Source organism: Sinohyriopsis cumingii, chromosome 1 (genome assembly GCF_028554795.1).
Source record: "Sinohyriopsis cumingii isolate HCF-2022 chromosome 1, ASM2855479v2, whole genome shotgun sequence".
Taxonomy (NCBI): Eukaryota; Metazoa; Mollusca; class Bivalvia; order Unionida; family Unionidae; genus Sinohyriopsis; species Sinohyriopsis cumingii.
This window is the reverse complement of record NC_142961.1, coordinates 139,639,312-139,655,018: the sequence shown is the minus strand read 5'-3', so window position 1 is coordinate 139,655,018 and position 15,707 is coordinate 139,639,312. Positions and strand designations below refer to the sequence as shown.

Sequence of the window (15,707 nt, the reverse complement as noted above, 5' to 3'; positions counted from 1 at the left end):
AGAAACTTCTATCCAACGGCAGCTATTGCTGACAAGAAAGAAGAATATATTCAAAAGTTCTGAGAGCAAATGCTATTATAATAATAATGGTAAATTTCAAGATCATAGAAAGAATAAATTCCATGACACATGCTGCTATGCAAATGTCAATATATGGCTCTCATCATAATTACAGTTTTCAATTACTATATTAGTTCCAATATAAACGGTATGGAACAAGTTAAATAATAGCTATAAATCAGTCAAATCAAAATGGCTAGGCAGAAATCACTATGGGAGACTTTTACACTTGGATATTTATCTTCTGTTATCATGCCAGTAATTTTCAGTAATTCCAAATGGAAAATATGATTTAGAAGACAGGTTCTAGAAGTAGGCCATTATTTCTCAATCAGAAGATTACATTTTCTTGAAATAACAGGAAATGCTACATGTATATATTAAGCAAGTAAAACAAAATGTGGCTGGAGTACTGCCAATCTAATACACATTAAAAGATTTTTGTGAACATGAAGTATTCACAAATTCAGCATAAAAACTAAATTCACCAAAAATTTAGTTTACCTAATTAGTGTTCATCATGTGCACAGTCAAGGAGCAAATCAAGAAATTTTTATGATTTAAATCGGTTGAAAATGTGTCATTTACAGTAAAATTGTTACCTTTTTCACTGACTCTACCTTGTCTTCTTTCTGTTTAGTGGTCTTAACAGTGGGAGATTGTTCCTGTTGTTGCTGCTGCTGTTGCTTAACAACTTGCTTTACACTCTGTTTAGGTGATGACTGCTGCTTGTTTACTCCAGAATCTTGGGTTTCCGTTGGAGTCACTGCGTGGCCATTGCTTTGATTTTTGGTCTGGAATATAAACATCAGAACATGCTATCCAATCAGACTAATAGATCTCCACTATAATCATTTTACAGACACTAAAATAAACGAATATAATGGAACATTCTTTTAGACCTGGTTTATTTTGGGGTTAACATATTTACAAAATTAGACCTGCCAAAAGCTGCTAATTAGAAGTTAAGAAAAACTCTGATCCAATGAAACCAGATTTTTACAAAAATGGTTTATTGAATCCCAAACATATAAAGTTCTCCCCATGAATATTTCTGATTACTGACTCTGTATTCTCAGATGCCATACAGGTGTATACTCACTTTTTAGTTCAGTCCAACTGCAAACACCACAGACTATGAACTTCATTGATCACATAATGTACTGGCAGATCAGGGTCTATGTTATTTGTTCTACTGATAACAAACTGCATAGACCCAGATCCGCTGGCATATTATGTGATCACAGATCTAGTTACATGCTAGAGGCTGACATAGAGTTACCATTTTATATAGCACTTGACCAACGTATAACAGGTCAACCTACCATATACTTTTCTAAACAGAACAAAAACTGCATTGCCATGAATTCATTTATATTCATTTATATTAATTTTCACGGCTCCGGTGGCCTAGTGGTTAAAGCATCCGCCTTGCATGCAGTAGGTCGTGGGTTCGATCCCTGGATGAGTCATACAAAAGACTTACAAAAATGATACTAACAGCTGCCTCGCTTGGCACTCAGCATTAAGAGGTTAGTGTTAGGACTGGTCGGCCTGGTTTCAGGATAATGTGACTGGGTGGGACATCATGCTACATGTCTGCGAAATGATGCCCCAGTGCTAGATATCACTATAAACTGCCACACGGCAAACATCATAGCGATATGACTAAGAAATTGTTAAAGATATGTTAAAAATCCAAATCATAAATCATTGATTAATTTTCAAAGTTTTAACCTGAAAAATTACATTTTTGTTCCTGCTTAAATCTATGAATAGGAGAAAAGGTCCTATTGTATTCACATCATTACACATGAATTTGAATTGTTCTGGGTCAGTTTTGGAGGCCAAAAGTTAGCCCCATTCCAAGTGGCAAAAATGGTCCATTTTTCTAAAATTGAGTTTGAAAACATTCTCAATCAGAAAATCTGATGCAATTTGACTAGAAAAACTATGAATTTAGCAAGGGTTCTAAGAGCCAATGTAAACAAGCCTACTGATTTTTTTTTTGTGAATTAACATAGTGTAAAAATATTTAAAAATCAAAACTTACCAATCTGACCCTTTTGCATATAAAACTTTCCAATTCCAATGTCCCTAGATCTGGGTTTGAAAATCCCTTTTACAGCCCAATTCAAGTAAAATGATTAACTTTGAGTCACGAGGTTCACGGTGGTACCGCATTATAACTGGAATCAAATTATCACAAAAAGCATTATACCAATGGAGAGTTTTACTTCAAAAAAAGGCCCTAAGCTTGATGATTTTCATGTAGAATAAAAACAGCTATTTCACAAATAAGAGACCACCTGAAAATATCCAGCTGTAACAAATGTCCCATATACCAATAAAGGCAACAACAACTACTAAAATGCAAGCATGATGCACGTGTTCATAATGTCATAGTATTTTCATCTGACCAATCATGCCCTTCAGGCATACTGACCATTCATGCCCTCAGTGCATACTGACCATTCATGCCCTCCAGGCATACTGACCATTCATATCATCCTGGCATACTGACCATTCATGCCCCTCCAGGCATACTGACCATTCATACCTTCCAGGCATACTGACCATTCATACCATCCAGGCATACCTACCATTCATGACCCTCCAGGGATACTGATCATTCATACCCTCCAGGCATACTGACCATTCATACCTTCCAGGCATACTGACCATTCATACCATCCAGGCATACCTACCATTCATGACTCTCCAGGCATACTGATCATTCATGCCCTCCAGGCATACTGACCATTCATACCCTCCATAAGAGTAAGTGCACTGACAACTAACATTTGCAAGAGTTATATTACTGCTTGAATGCATAATGGGCTATGCGATCAAATTATCAACCAATCCAATACTACAAATAAAACAAATCTGGTATGATTAGTTAGCAGTGTTTTAAATGACTTTGACCCAGATACTCACCTATGAATTTAATCCACTGACGAGTAAATGCAATGAAATTACTGAAAGGTCTTAACAGACAAGTTACAGCAATGCCTCTTAATCTCTTTAAACTAATTACAAGGATGATCAACTTCAATGTTACATGTTGCATTTCAAGCAAAACATTTACACAGATCAAAGAGTTATTTGTGTTTTCATTTAAATGACAAAATGCATGATATCAACACTAAAACAGAAGCAGTTGTCAGATGAGATCATCTTTTCTATTAGAAGGGTAAATCAGTTTTGCAACAGAATTCATAAGAAAGATTCAGAGAAGGAAAATTCACATGAAAGTTGAGGGATAAAATGTAAAGCTGCCACCAAGTCCATTGAAAGATTTACAATTTTACTGCCCCTATATAGTCCGAGTTGGCAACCTCCACCATCACCACTTGACCAAAAGAAAGCCTTGAAACCAAGGACTTTAATGATCTTTATGCCTTTAAAATCATATACTTTTGGAAGCCTTCAGATTTTAAAACCAGTCAGTACTCAGTTTTCATACTTTAAAATCATATACTTTTGGAAGCCTTCAGATTTTAAAACCAGTCTGTGCTCAGTTTTCATACTTTAAAATCTGCCACCCCCTGAGTGTTGCCATACCAGGCAGCTGCCTTGTCCGCCTGACATGAAATCTAAGACTGGATGAGTGTGAGGTATTAGCAAGACTCTGGCAGCAAAAAATATCAAATATGACACAACAAAGAGACAAAGAGATTTTCAGCCACACTGGTTGGATAATTATCCATGGCTTGAATTTGGCAACTCAAAGATGTTTTGCAGTTATTACAGATGGTATCTCAACCTAGCACAAGTTGGAAATTCAACAAATGTATTCATCAATGGATTTGGCAAAATTCTGGACTAAAGCAAGTATCATATAAATTTTGTACTTTATAAAGCCTGTGCAGCCCAGTCCAGAATCTGCAGAAAATCCCTGTTACCTAGACGTAATAACATCCATGATACTATAAGTACATGTACAGGAAAAATCCAAGAATCTGAGTACAATTCCCACATTAGAATGGGCCATTGGTTTTCTAAGATGCTCACCTATCATATGCTGAAATATCACATTAAACCCATCTTAGAAATCAACAAAATGCATAACAATATTAGCCTTTATTTGATATATATTTCATTGCTAACCAAAACATGTGACTAAACAATTCACTATGGTATTCACTGTTGCAAGTAGCACATAGCTGTATAAATGTTAATTACATGCTAATTAAGCTGCTCTAGATTTTGGTCTGACTGAGTCTACAGACATAAGCATATTACTGAGGCTACCAAGAGGAAAGAGGCCATTCATAGGGAAATGAAAAACCTGCCAACAGATTATGAATTCTCTTGAAATGGCAGTAAAAATGTTGATGACAAATGATTGCAAAACATTTAATGACATTTTGTTTAAAAAGTATTAATAAGGCACAAGACAAAGTAGTAAAACAATTAAAAACATCCTGAAAATGCATACCAAATAATAATACCTAACTAGGATTAAGATATCAATACATAAAAATCATGCCAGGCTCTTCTGCGCATCTAAGGTTTCCATCACTAATATTCGCACAAAATGCATGTCAAATTCGGTCCAATGTCAAAAATAAAATACTGCAATGCTTACCATTTGAAAAGCGGCAATTGTCACCAGAACATTTTGTTCAAAATAACACTAGTTTTGGATGGACAGATACTAACCCTGTGTTTTCATTACTCGCGATATGTTGGCCCATTCCGCACACGGCTTTGAAAAGATGTAATATTAATGTATTGGGCTATGAAAATAAATTACTCTGGACTCTTGTCAGCATTTCAGCTAAGGAACTAGGTCGGTTTATAGCTGTTTTTAAAAAATTCAACTAAATATGCCTCTAAATGGTAAGAGATGTTAAGCAAACCAAACCTATATAGTAAACAAATTAGTTAAAGTTCAATGTTTGATAAAAAATAAGCTATTATTTTGAAGAGAAACAACAATGAATAGGATGTAATGTGTTTACAACATCTCCTTTATGGAAAAAATTTACTAGAGAATTTGGATAGGACTATAAACCCTGCAATTTCTTGAGAAATGGGAAGTTGATATGTTGGATAGCAGACTATAAAGTACATGTGGGACAACTTCCTGCAAAATTAGAAGCTTTGATTAAAGTGCAGTATTGTTCCAAGGCAAAGATTTAAATCTTTTATATAATGCATTTATTTGTAAGATTATAAAAGAGAAATATTACATAGATTTTCCTGGGTAACAAGTTCAAGAAGGTCATGAGTGGGTCTTCATGTTGACATTAAGAAATCGCATTTACATATGCATTTAGAATAGAAATGTGGATATCATTTTTACACTTTAAGAATATCACTTTCATTAATTAAAGGACAATCATCATTTCTTGATACAAATTGGAATTTCGACCAAAAACAACATGATCTAATATTTAAAGAAATGATGTATAGTTGCACAGAATTACTCAATACACAGAATAGGCTGATTCAGTTGTGTATGTAATTACAACTGTGCAACAATAGATCAGATTCCATTGCTTTTTCTGATGTTCCTTTGATGAAGAGTGCATTATTTTTTTTTACTGATGATTGTAGCCAGCATGCTTTGATGAAATGTGCATGATATTTAAGTCACCTCAGCTGTAATGCCTGTTTGTTACTGTCAGCTTGTTAACCTAACTGATAAAAAAAAAAATCCAGATGTCTTCAAGCTGGGACCTAGGGCTTCTGTCAACATATACTGTTCTGGCTCTATGACCTTAAACAGCAAAGAGCGAAAACAGGTTTTGGAAAATTCAAGAAATAATGTATCTCCCTAGAATACAAAGTGAAAATTTGAAAAAGAACTTACAGTATTGTGATTTAAATCCTGGCAAGTTACAAGTCCAAAAGTATAGAGTATTATGAATGAATTCCAGTATCATTCCAAATGAATATAAATCTTGAATGTGCTGATGAACCAAGAGCATGGAATAGTGTTGCTGTGTGAACAGTCTAGATTTATCATAATGATATAATCCAAATTATCTCCAAATGACTTCACAATAATCCCAAAATATATATGTTTTAGTCCTGGACCAGAAGTCACAGAGCACTCTGTAATTCCAATAATTTAAATAAATAAATCCTTTCAAATAATAACTGAACTAAAATATCCCATTTCTCTGTCTAGTTTTGTCTCCCAGCCTAGAACACATCCCCACTTAAAAAGTAATACGCAAATAGAGTGGAACCTTGAATTTACTTAAATTATGGCAGTTCCCAGCAACTTGTAGTTTCACAATTTCATGTTTCAAATTAACACCGTTGATTGAAAATACTTCTTGCTGACACAAAATCAAACACATTAAAACTAGGAAGATATTAGTAATAATTTTTAAATGCACAAAATTCATCTACATATTATTCAAGGCTGCTTTCTATCGGCAGCTTTTCATGTTACTTTTTCTATGAATCTATCTTCAAGCACCAGCCGAAGAAATATTTTTACTTTGAAGTTCAGCCGATACACGTGTTAACAATGGCCAGACAGGTTGGTGTTGAGCTTCAATGTTATATTTTAGCACCGACATTTCAAAAGAAACATTAACCTCCAAATGAAAATGTTTTTGTTGTTTGTAAAAAGAAATGTTCTGCTTAAAATGTGGACTGAGAAAAGCAATGTTAAGTTGTGATATTTGAAGGTAAAAATGATTTCTAGCAATATATAAAACGAACCATGTAAAATTTGTATTATATCCCTAATTCATTCAATGTAGCACATATAATATACACATGTATCCCAGCAGCACAAACCTACGACATGTTTACGGAAGCTGTATTACGCTACAGGGTAGGGCTGTTCCAATTAAGTTATTCGAGCATCACTTGTTCAACCAGTTTGATTGATTGAGTACACCTTGTTATGATCAAGTTTCCTAATGGCCCTGATAAATTTATTAACTAAAATTACTAATGAGTTGGAAAAAACCCCAAACTATGTTAATTTAATAACACAATGATAGTACTGACTATGCTAAATTAGTGACAATATGAAGAATGGTTTTTTTTGGTTATACATTTTTAAAATATAATTTAGCCGTTATTAAAGCAACCCACTCTAAAAATGGCAAGCAAAAGTTAAAGTAAATTTTCTGACTTTCCTGGAAAAAAGAAATGATCAAAAGTGTGGGCCAACTTTGGATTTCAGAAAAATGGAGATTGTATGGCAAATAAAGAATACACATTCAAGGATTAATAAATGACCTAAACACAATCTCAACAAAAGCGTTTTTGTTTTGATTTTACGGTCTTTCCTTGGCAAGTCTTGCCATATTATTTATTTAAAAAAACAAATACCTGTAAACAATGTTTTGAATTAAAGGCATGAAGGGTCAATCAAACCGCATTTATGTACAATTTTATAAAAATGTCAAAAATGTCACAACAGACATAAAAATAAGAGCCAAGGGGAGGTTCTGACATGTTTTATTTACTATCCAAGGCTTTCAAAAGTTGTCAAAAATTCACTGATTGGCCAGCATCTAACAAGAGGATTTCCAGCCTAGGAAGCAATCTTATAAATAAAAAGCAATCTCAGCTCAAACCAGAAAATGTGGATGAGATATTGTCTCTCCTAAGAATATGAAGTAGTACAGTCTTGCTCAAAATGGTAATTGAATGATTCAGTTGATCTACAAGTGTTACCTTAGCCAACATGCTGAAGACTTCAGTTCAAAGTTGAAAATTCTAGAATATCTAGTTATAAAAGACTCCTGTTAATGTTAATTAAGTTCATCATGATTAAGCAGTTCTAGTCAAGTATCTAGTCATTACATAATTTACATGACAAATGATTTTACCACTTCACCTGTTCTTAAGTTCTTGTTATCAAAGCACACAAAAAACACAATTCAGATAATTTGTTTTTATTAACCTGTTATTATATAAAAATTAACACAATTTTGATGATTTCTTTTTATTTAAAGATATATAACAAATAATCCTAAATAAAACTTTGAATATATACAGTATACACTCGCATATACGCCGAATAATTTAGAAAAAATTAAGACCTATAAGTATGGGGCGGGCAGCTTATCCGCGGGCCAATGTCTAAACTTGACTGTTTTTAGGTCATTTTGTTGACTACTGTCATGGCTGTAAATCTTGGGACATGAAACAATATTTTTGTCTGTGTCCTAAGACATAGGCATGTAAAAAAGAGTAATTTTCGGTGACCTGACAATTATTAAACTGTTATACAATACTATGACTGATTTTGTTTTTATTTTGCATGTGCATATTTTCTGATTTCTCCAACATGAAGTTAAATAAAGGTAAATACAGACTTCATAATTCGCAGGCCATTTGAGATTACCTGGGAGACCATGCTGAATTATAATGTACAGTACTTACTCAGTACAAAATGTGCATAGCGTCACTTAAATCCTTACTTATTCACAATCATATTAGATGCAGATTTTGCTTTAATAGTTTATTCATTGTTTCGACCAAACTGCATTCTTCCAGATATCATTTCAGCTAGTCCTTAATAGCTGTTTCATTTACGTTGAATCACATGCTCACAAGTTACTCATTTTCAATGATACAAGCGATCCTACAAATTGAGGTAATATTTTTAAAAAGGTATGCATGTTTAATTGTACAAGGCACATAACCATCATAATTAACTAAGATCCAATGTTGATAGTCGGCGAATTTTGTTCATTTTGCGACAGAAGTACAGGCCAGTTAATCATTAGAACCCTGAAATTGGCTTGTGATAAGAGGAAATTTTGATTAGTAACTATACAAGTACATTGATGTGTAGTTGCCTTTTATTCCTTAATATTAGCACGATAACCATAGTTTTGTAAAACGGGGTCATACCTATGAACTTTTCAAAAGCCAAGTAGGGAGACTGGATAAAAAAAATAGAGATTGGGACCTAAAATCAGGAGGTTTTCATGGCATTTTTAAAGCATTGTTTTCACTAAATATTTATCGATCTTCCTGGTCCAATATGCGTGAAATTTGCAAAAAGACTCACTGTTTCTCCCTGTGACATGCCCTATTTTCATATTCTGGTCAGCTGTGGTCAAACTGCACAATAGCTAAATATTAGTCTTAAACAAGCAAGAAAGCCAGCACAATTAATTAAAAGTTAATCCTTATCAATGCAACTATTTCGTGAAAACGATTGGCCCTCCACCGTATTTCAAAGAAACCATGTTCTACACTACTGTGTGTTATGCAAGCACCAGCAATTGATTGGCAAATAAAGGATTCCCAATTTTGTTAAACTAAAGGTATCCAAATAGCCAGCCTCATGCTACCGTACATGTGGCAACTATTTTTCCCTCTTTGTATATCCGACCTTATTCCCTTATTGTCAACTCGTAAAGCATTTAGTATTGTTTATTATATAACATGTATTCAGAATTAGTATTTTGAGGACACAATTGCTGCATGATATGTATTTTCATTCCTTCTTTTAATTTAACGATGGTAATTATCATTGGTATACACTGTATAAAAATGCCAGGTGTTCACTCTTGTAAATTTCTTTTGTGGGAATAGTGCTATAGCATATGGAGTTACAGCATTCATAGTGATCATTCTTGAGATTGAAATTAATTGTGGATGATTTTATTGTTGTGGTTTACTTTTTTGTTCTGGTTTATTTTTTATTTTTGTATTATTGTAGAGATAAATAAATCATTAATTTACATGAATAATATTTAAACATTCTATTTAGTGAAGAAGCGAATTCTTTATAGTAAAGTAATTATTTCATCACAACAATAATTCACAGGTGATGCAACAGAACATGTAGGACTTTTCTTGGTCAGGAGAAATGAAAATCGAAGACAATGTAATATTTGGGAGTTCTCTGCAAAAATCGGAAGATATTATGAAATCGGGAGGTAGGCATGGAGCGACCCCAAAAATCGAGAGTTTTTTTCCCTCCCAGCGTGAAAGTTGACAGGTATGGTATAAGGTTGCTTACATCAAACTACAAATCAGCTTTTCGGGTATTATTGTTTGTTCGCTGGCTAGTCATACTGGGATTTGTTTTTATTGAGTTAGGTATTTACAATATCAAAACAATGTAAAAACGTTATCACCGGTACAATGATATAGAATGTCCAATGCAATAATGCATAAACAAACAATCATCTAGTCAAAAAGGACAGGTAGTGTTCCAGTAACTTGTGAATGCTGAATTCTTGTCATCCAATTATACACAAATCTAAATTAGGCAGAAACAAAAATAAAACAGACAATTAAATAAATTACTTTTCAAACAAGTATATATCATTTCTTTTTAATAATCATGCATGCCAACCGAGATAAGTATACATGTAATTTTTAAAAAAATATAACTGTCTAAATCAATGCATTTAGAATTACCCTGTGCATCTTGAGATGTCTTGGAGTTATAGGTTGGCCTATATACGGGTCATGCACTTTTTAGTGTTTATACCTGTTCAGTTTCGGTGTGTGTGTGTGTGTGGTGTCAGCTTATACGCGAACAGGCTTATATGCAAGTATATACAGTTCCAGTTAGACCCTAGCTAACATTGATGCGCTACTTTGGTCATTTCTGTCTTGCAGCAGCCTTTTTCAATCAATCAATCATTGATTGGTTGGTGTAACCAATAACTGATCATAAAATTTAAACCAATTTACAACACTACTATGGCTTAGGTTTTCTTTTTTATACAAAAAATGCATCTTTCTTAGAAATTTACATGAAAACATGAAAGGGATGCCATGAACCATAAATTTCAACTGAAATTACCCATAGGTTTTTATCAACATGGAAATAGGCATTGACAATTAAAGACTGCAATTTTTAAATGTGCTTCATTAATCTTCATTTTGGAATTCATCTGACAATTTTAAAATAAAATTTTGATTATGCTCGTAATATGAAATAATTAGATAAATTGCTGCTTAGCAAGTCATTTTGTATTTGATAAGAATTTACATGAATCACTGGGCTATTAACCTGTTATTAATGTGCTTTTCTAATTTTCTAATGACTTATTGTCAAATCTGGTCATAATTAACATGCATGAACTTAAAGCTTCAGAGATGTAACAGACTGAAAGTCAAACAAGTAAGCATGACTGTAATAATAAAGTAAACAAAGTGACAATTTTCACAGCAGCCTTAAAATTAATATGAACAGTTCAAGACAAACAGGAAATACAAGTACTGGTAGTTGGGATTTACAACTTCTGAAGCCAAAACCTTATAACCTCCAGTTAGTAGTTAATGAAGGTCTAACAAGGCAAGCATGTGGTTGATTACATGTGCTCAATTATGATTAGAGGTTGTTTGGCACTGATGATTATGCGGTTGATTACAGGTGCTCAATTATGATTAGAGGTTGTTTGGCACTGATGATTATGTGGTTGATTACAGGTGCTCAATTATGATTAGAGGTTGTTTGGCACTGATGATTATGCTTTATTTGCCATCCATGATTACAGGGGGATGAATAAGATTAAGATTACAATCATTTTGTATTTGATATCATTTTTTTTTGTTCATGTGTTATGTGTATTTAATTTGCATCATATGTTTGTTTTGTTTTTTTCATTATATGCTGTGGTTAATGAAACATTGTATATAGTGATCTACCTTGTCAAAAATCTGTGACAGTTTTGGTAAACAACTTTTTTCTTCTTCTCTGAGCGAGTATCATTATACTTAAGCTGAGTCACAGACATTTCTAGAACAATATACTTTTGACACTTATCTCACATGGGGTATCTTTTTATGTCTTAGTTTAAAATACAACTCTTAGGGAAGATGATTGTATGGATGTGAAAGCGAACGCTCTCACTTGCTGGTCATCCCATATCCCTGATTTGTTTCATTACTATTGTAACTCATCAGAAGGAATAAATTTATAATAATACAGGCTGATTTGTTTGTTCAAATAATCACTATGTTATGCCAATGTGAGGTTTATAAACCCCACTGTCACTGGTGACTTTGAAAAACATGCCTACAATCTAATTTAGTTTTATGAAAGAAGAGGCTATCCTACTAAAATTCTAACAGAGGTTTTTCAACAAGCAAGCTGGCTGGATCGTTCAGGATTACTAAAACTGATTCAGAATAATTTCAGCATGGTGCAGTGCAATACCAGCTATCTTCACACATGACAAAGATACAAAAATCTCTGGCCTATTGTCAAATTGAGTCTACCAGAGATTTTTCAAGATCAACCAATATTTGCAAAGAGGACTGGTTATAAACTAAGTAACCAATTAATAAGAGCAAACACATGGCCTTACTGAAAAAAATTTCACTGAAAATGTATTAGATTGCAAGACCATTAACTGCAGCTTCTGCAGTAAAATGGATAAATCTAAAATCTTCAGAAGTTCATCTGTGTGTGTGATTTGCATTTTTAACATAGCTTTAACAATTTTTCAGTCATACTGATACGATGTCTGCAGTGTGGCAGTTTTATAGTGATGTCTAGCACTGAAGCATCATGCTGCAGACATGTAGCATGATTGATGTCCCACCCAGTCACATTATCCTGGCACCAGGCTGACCAGTCCTAACACTAACCTCTTAAAGCTGAGTGCCAAGCGAGGCAGCTGTTAGCACCATTTTTGTAAGTTTTTAGTATGACTCAGCAGGGGATCGAACCCACAACCTCCCACATCCAAGGCGGATGCTCTAACCACTAGGCCACAGGAGTGGTTCAGAAGTTCATCTACTAACCTCAAATATAAATCAAAACTAAGAGGACACTGTATCGTATGCAATGTCATCTATTTACTCACCTGCATGAAATGTGGTAAACAATATGTAGGTGAGACTAAAATGGAATTCCAAGTGAGAATAAAAGAGCACTTGAGGGATATCCATAATTGTAAAGATTCACCAGTAGTCTAAACTTTTAATTTATCTTACCACAACACAGATTGTGTTAAATATGCGATAAAAGAAATTATTAAATCTCTCCAGTAGCTCTATTTTTAGGAAAGATAGAGAACTTTATTGGATATACCAATTACACACTCAACAGTCGGTAGGGATTAACATCATGGTCTAAATGGGAGTATAGGCATTTTTAACTTAAAATATAAATCTTGTTTATTTGAAAATAAGTTATTACACCAATTACACTGCCAATGAAGGACAGTTCTGATTATGATTATGGAGCTTCTGAAATCAATTATTATGATTATGATTACAGCTCACACTGTAATTGTCTAAAATTGATTATGATTACAACTGTTGTTGTTGTTGTTGTGGGGTTTTACACCATATTTCAGCACATGATAGGCTATGCATGGCGGCCAGTATTAATGGTGGAGGAAGAACCCGGGAAAACCCCGGGAAGAACCACCGACCCATGAGAAGCTACTGGCGAGCTTTCTCACATACCCACATTAACCGAATCCTAGACTCGAACCTACGCAGAGGTGAGATGGCAGTGATCCGTAACGGAGAGCGCTTTAGACCACTCGGCCACTCGGTGCCCCGATTACAACTGTAATATGCCCCATGCCTGTACCAGGCAACTAGAGATTTTATAGTATTGGCAAACATGTTCCTTATCCATTTTGGACAATCTACCAGGCATTATTGATCGATATGATATATTCAGTTGATGCATATTACCATACAAGTTAAACAATGGGATGGGGGATAAGTATGAACAAGAAGAAATTCCAATTAAAGCTAAAACCAAACCAACATACAAATCTGGAGGCTATTTTATTGTAAGATATGATGTATGTACTAGAGTAATTTATTTTCCCACATCTGCATATAGCAATAAATGGCCCTACCCTTTTTGCATTCTTTTGTTATCGCTTTTAATTGTACTAGTCCAAAATTTGTTTATGTGACTTCAAGCTTTACGTATTGTTCCCAAAGATTCAATGCCATTTGGGTGATTAGAAAAATAAAATGTGTTTCCAGGCAGTCAACCTTCCTGGTTTCTTGGTTGCAAAAAAAATAAAATTACAACAACATAAAAAAATTCAGAGATTGATTTGTGCATAACTGAGCCAGTTTAGCCCAGTACTTGAAGCATGTAGTACATTATATATATACTAATTATTATCATATCTTTGTTTTAAAATAAATTGATTTTAAGAATAGGAAAATTCCCATAATTGATTTGTGCATCTAACTGAGCTGGTTTAGCCTAGAAGTTGAAGTGCTTAGTATATTTATACTAATGTGTAATAAATGAATCTTATGTACAAAATAAATTGTACCAACATTAACTGAAAATAATTCATACCACCTTTATCCCACTACAAATATTTAAGTGAATATACTTTTTCATGATTTTCACCTGTCCATTTGGTAATATTCATGAGATAATAACAATGGAACCTGATAATACTCTCTCTGTCGTTAAGGAGGCCCTGCGGTCTAAAGCATTCACCATTCCAGATCACTGCCATCTCACCAATCTCCGTGGGTTCAAGTCTCTGGCTCAGCTAATGTGGGTATGTGGAAAAGCTTGCCAGTAGCTTCTTGTGAGTCAGTGGTTGTTATTATTGGGGTTTTCCCTGGTTCTTCCTCCCCAGTTATAATGAGTGCCATGTACTTAAGCTTAAAAATGGTGTCAAACCCTATAACAACTCTGTCATTAAAATTACTTTAATTAAACTTTGTATATTTTGTAAAGTATAGTCTCAGCATTTATTGCTCAGAAATTTGTCATTCATTTCTCACAATACACCTAGCTGAATGTGTTTCAGTGAGCAATATTAAATGGCACTGTGTACAGTTAGCTGAGCCAAAAGTTCAGTTCCACATGATGTATTGGCTGTCGACTATTGCATAATTATATTTCTGTAACTTTCTAAACAGGCCAATAAAACTTAATCTGTCCACTATGAACCATTACATCGGCAATTCACAACAACCACCATGTTTTTGTCAGGATTAAGATCAACCATGGCTTTTCTGTAAAATGTACTGTAGGTGTATCATTGCTGAGTTTTAGTAAGAAAAATTTGATTACTGGTGTGGATTTGGATATACATATTTGGCTAATCTGCCCCAATGTTTTTCGAATAATATTTTGCTAAATGCTGCAATATTTATTATTAATAAATATGTAAATTTATAATAATAATAATAATAATAACAATAATAATAATAAAAATAATAATAATAATAATAATTTAATTTTCGTCCTTTCGTCGTTAACTCGAGGACTATACAATGTACATAAAAGGAGCCTTTCGCTCCTCCACATATTTGGAACCGGTTATATTGGCAAGTAGACCTGAAAATATTACACTCACGCAAATCTGTTTGAATACACATTCCTTACCTCAAAACGAACACCCACCTTTGACTTTTTACTTTTCCTTCTTCGACTATCAATAGTATCATCTTCAAAATCAAAACTGGGAGGTTGGGCTGGAGACTTAAAACCAAATACAAAAACTAGAATTGCACAAATTAAGACACCTAAAACTGGCAGGGCTACATGTGGTGACACCACCTCTGTGAACTCCATGCTGTGTCACCGTTTATTTTGTCCTAATCAAGAAAACAGCACCCAAAATATGGACATTTAAATCTAGTCTAAATGGAGATATACACGTATGTATGATGCTGACGTTGATTGCTAAAAACGTCATCATTTTTTGTTATTTGTTAAGTTTAGGGAAAAGACAGAGGTA

The 15,707-nt window shown here is 33.9% G+C and overlaps 1 protein-coding gene across 3 annotated transcripts in view; it reads right to left on the bottom strand.

The window, feature by feature from the left end:
- LOC149808007 (uncharacterized) overlaps nt 1-15,658 on the bottom strand; it is a 64,674-nt gene extending 49,016 nt beyond the window's left edge. For 2 of the 3 annotated variants that reach the window (XM_089972398.1, XM_089972406.1), the window contains exons 1-2: nt 15,371-15,657; nt 663-854 (exon numbers count right to left, since the gene is read on the bottom strand). In XM_089972398.1, coding sequence (XP_089828524.1) covers nt 663-854; nt 15,371-15,541 — 363 coding nt within the window. In that variant the 5' untranslated portion in view covers nt 15,542-15,657. Of the gene's footprint in view, nt 1-662; nt 855-15,370 lie in introns of all 3 variants that reach the window. The other variant, XM_089972415.1, reaches the window with a different exon arrangement.
- Between the last annotated feature and the right edge of the window lie 49 nt (nt 15,659-15,707).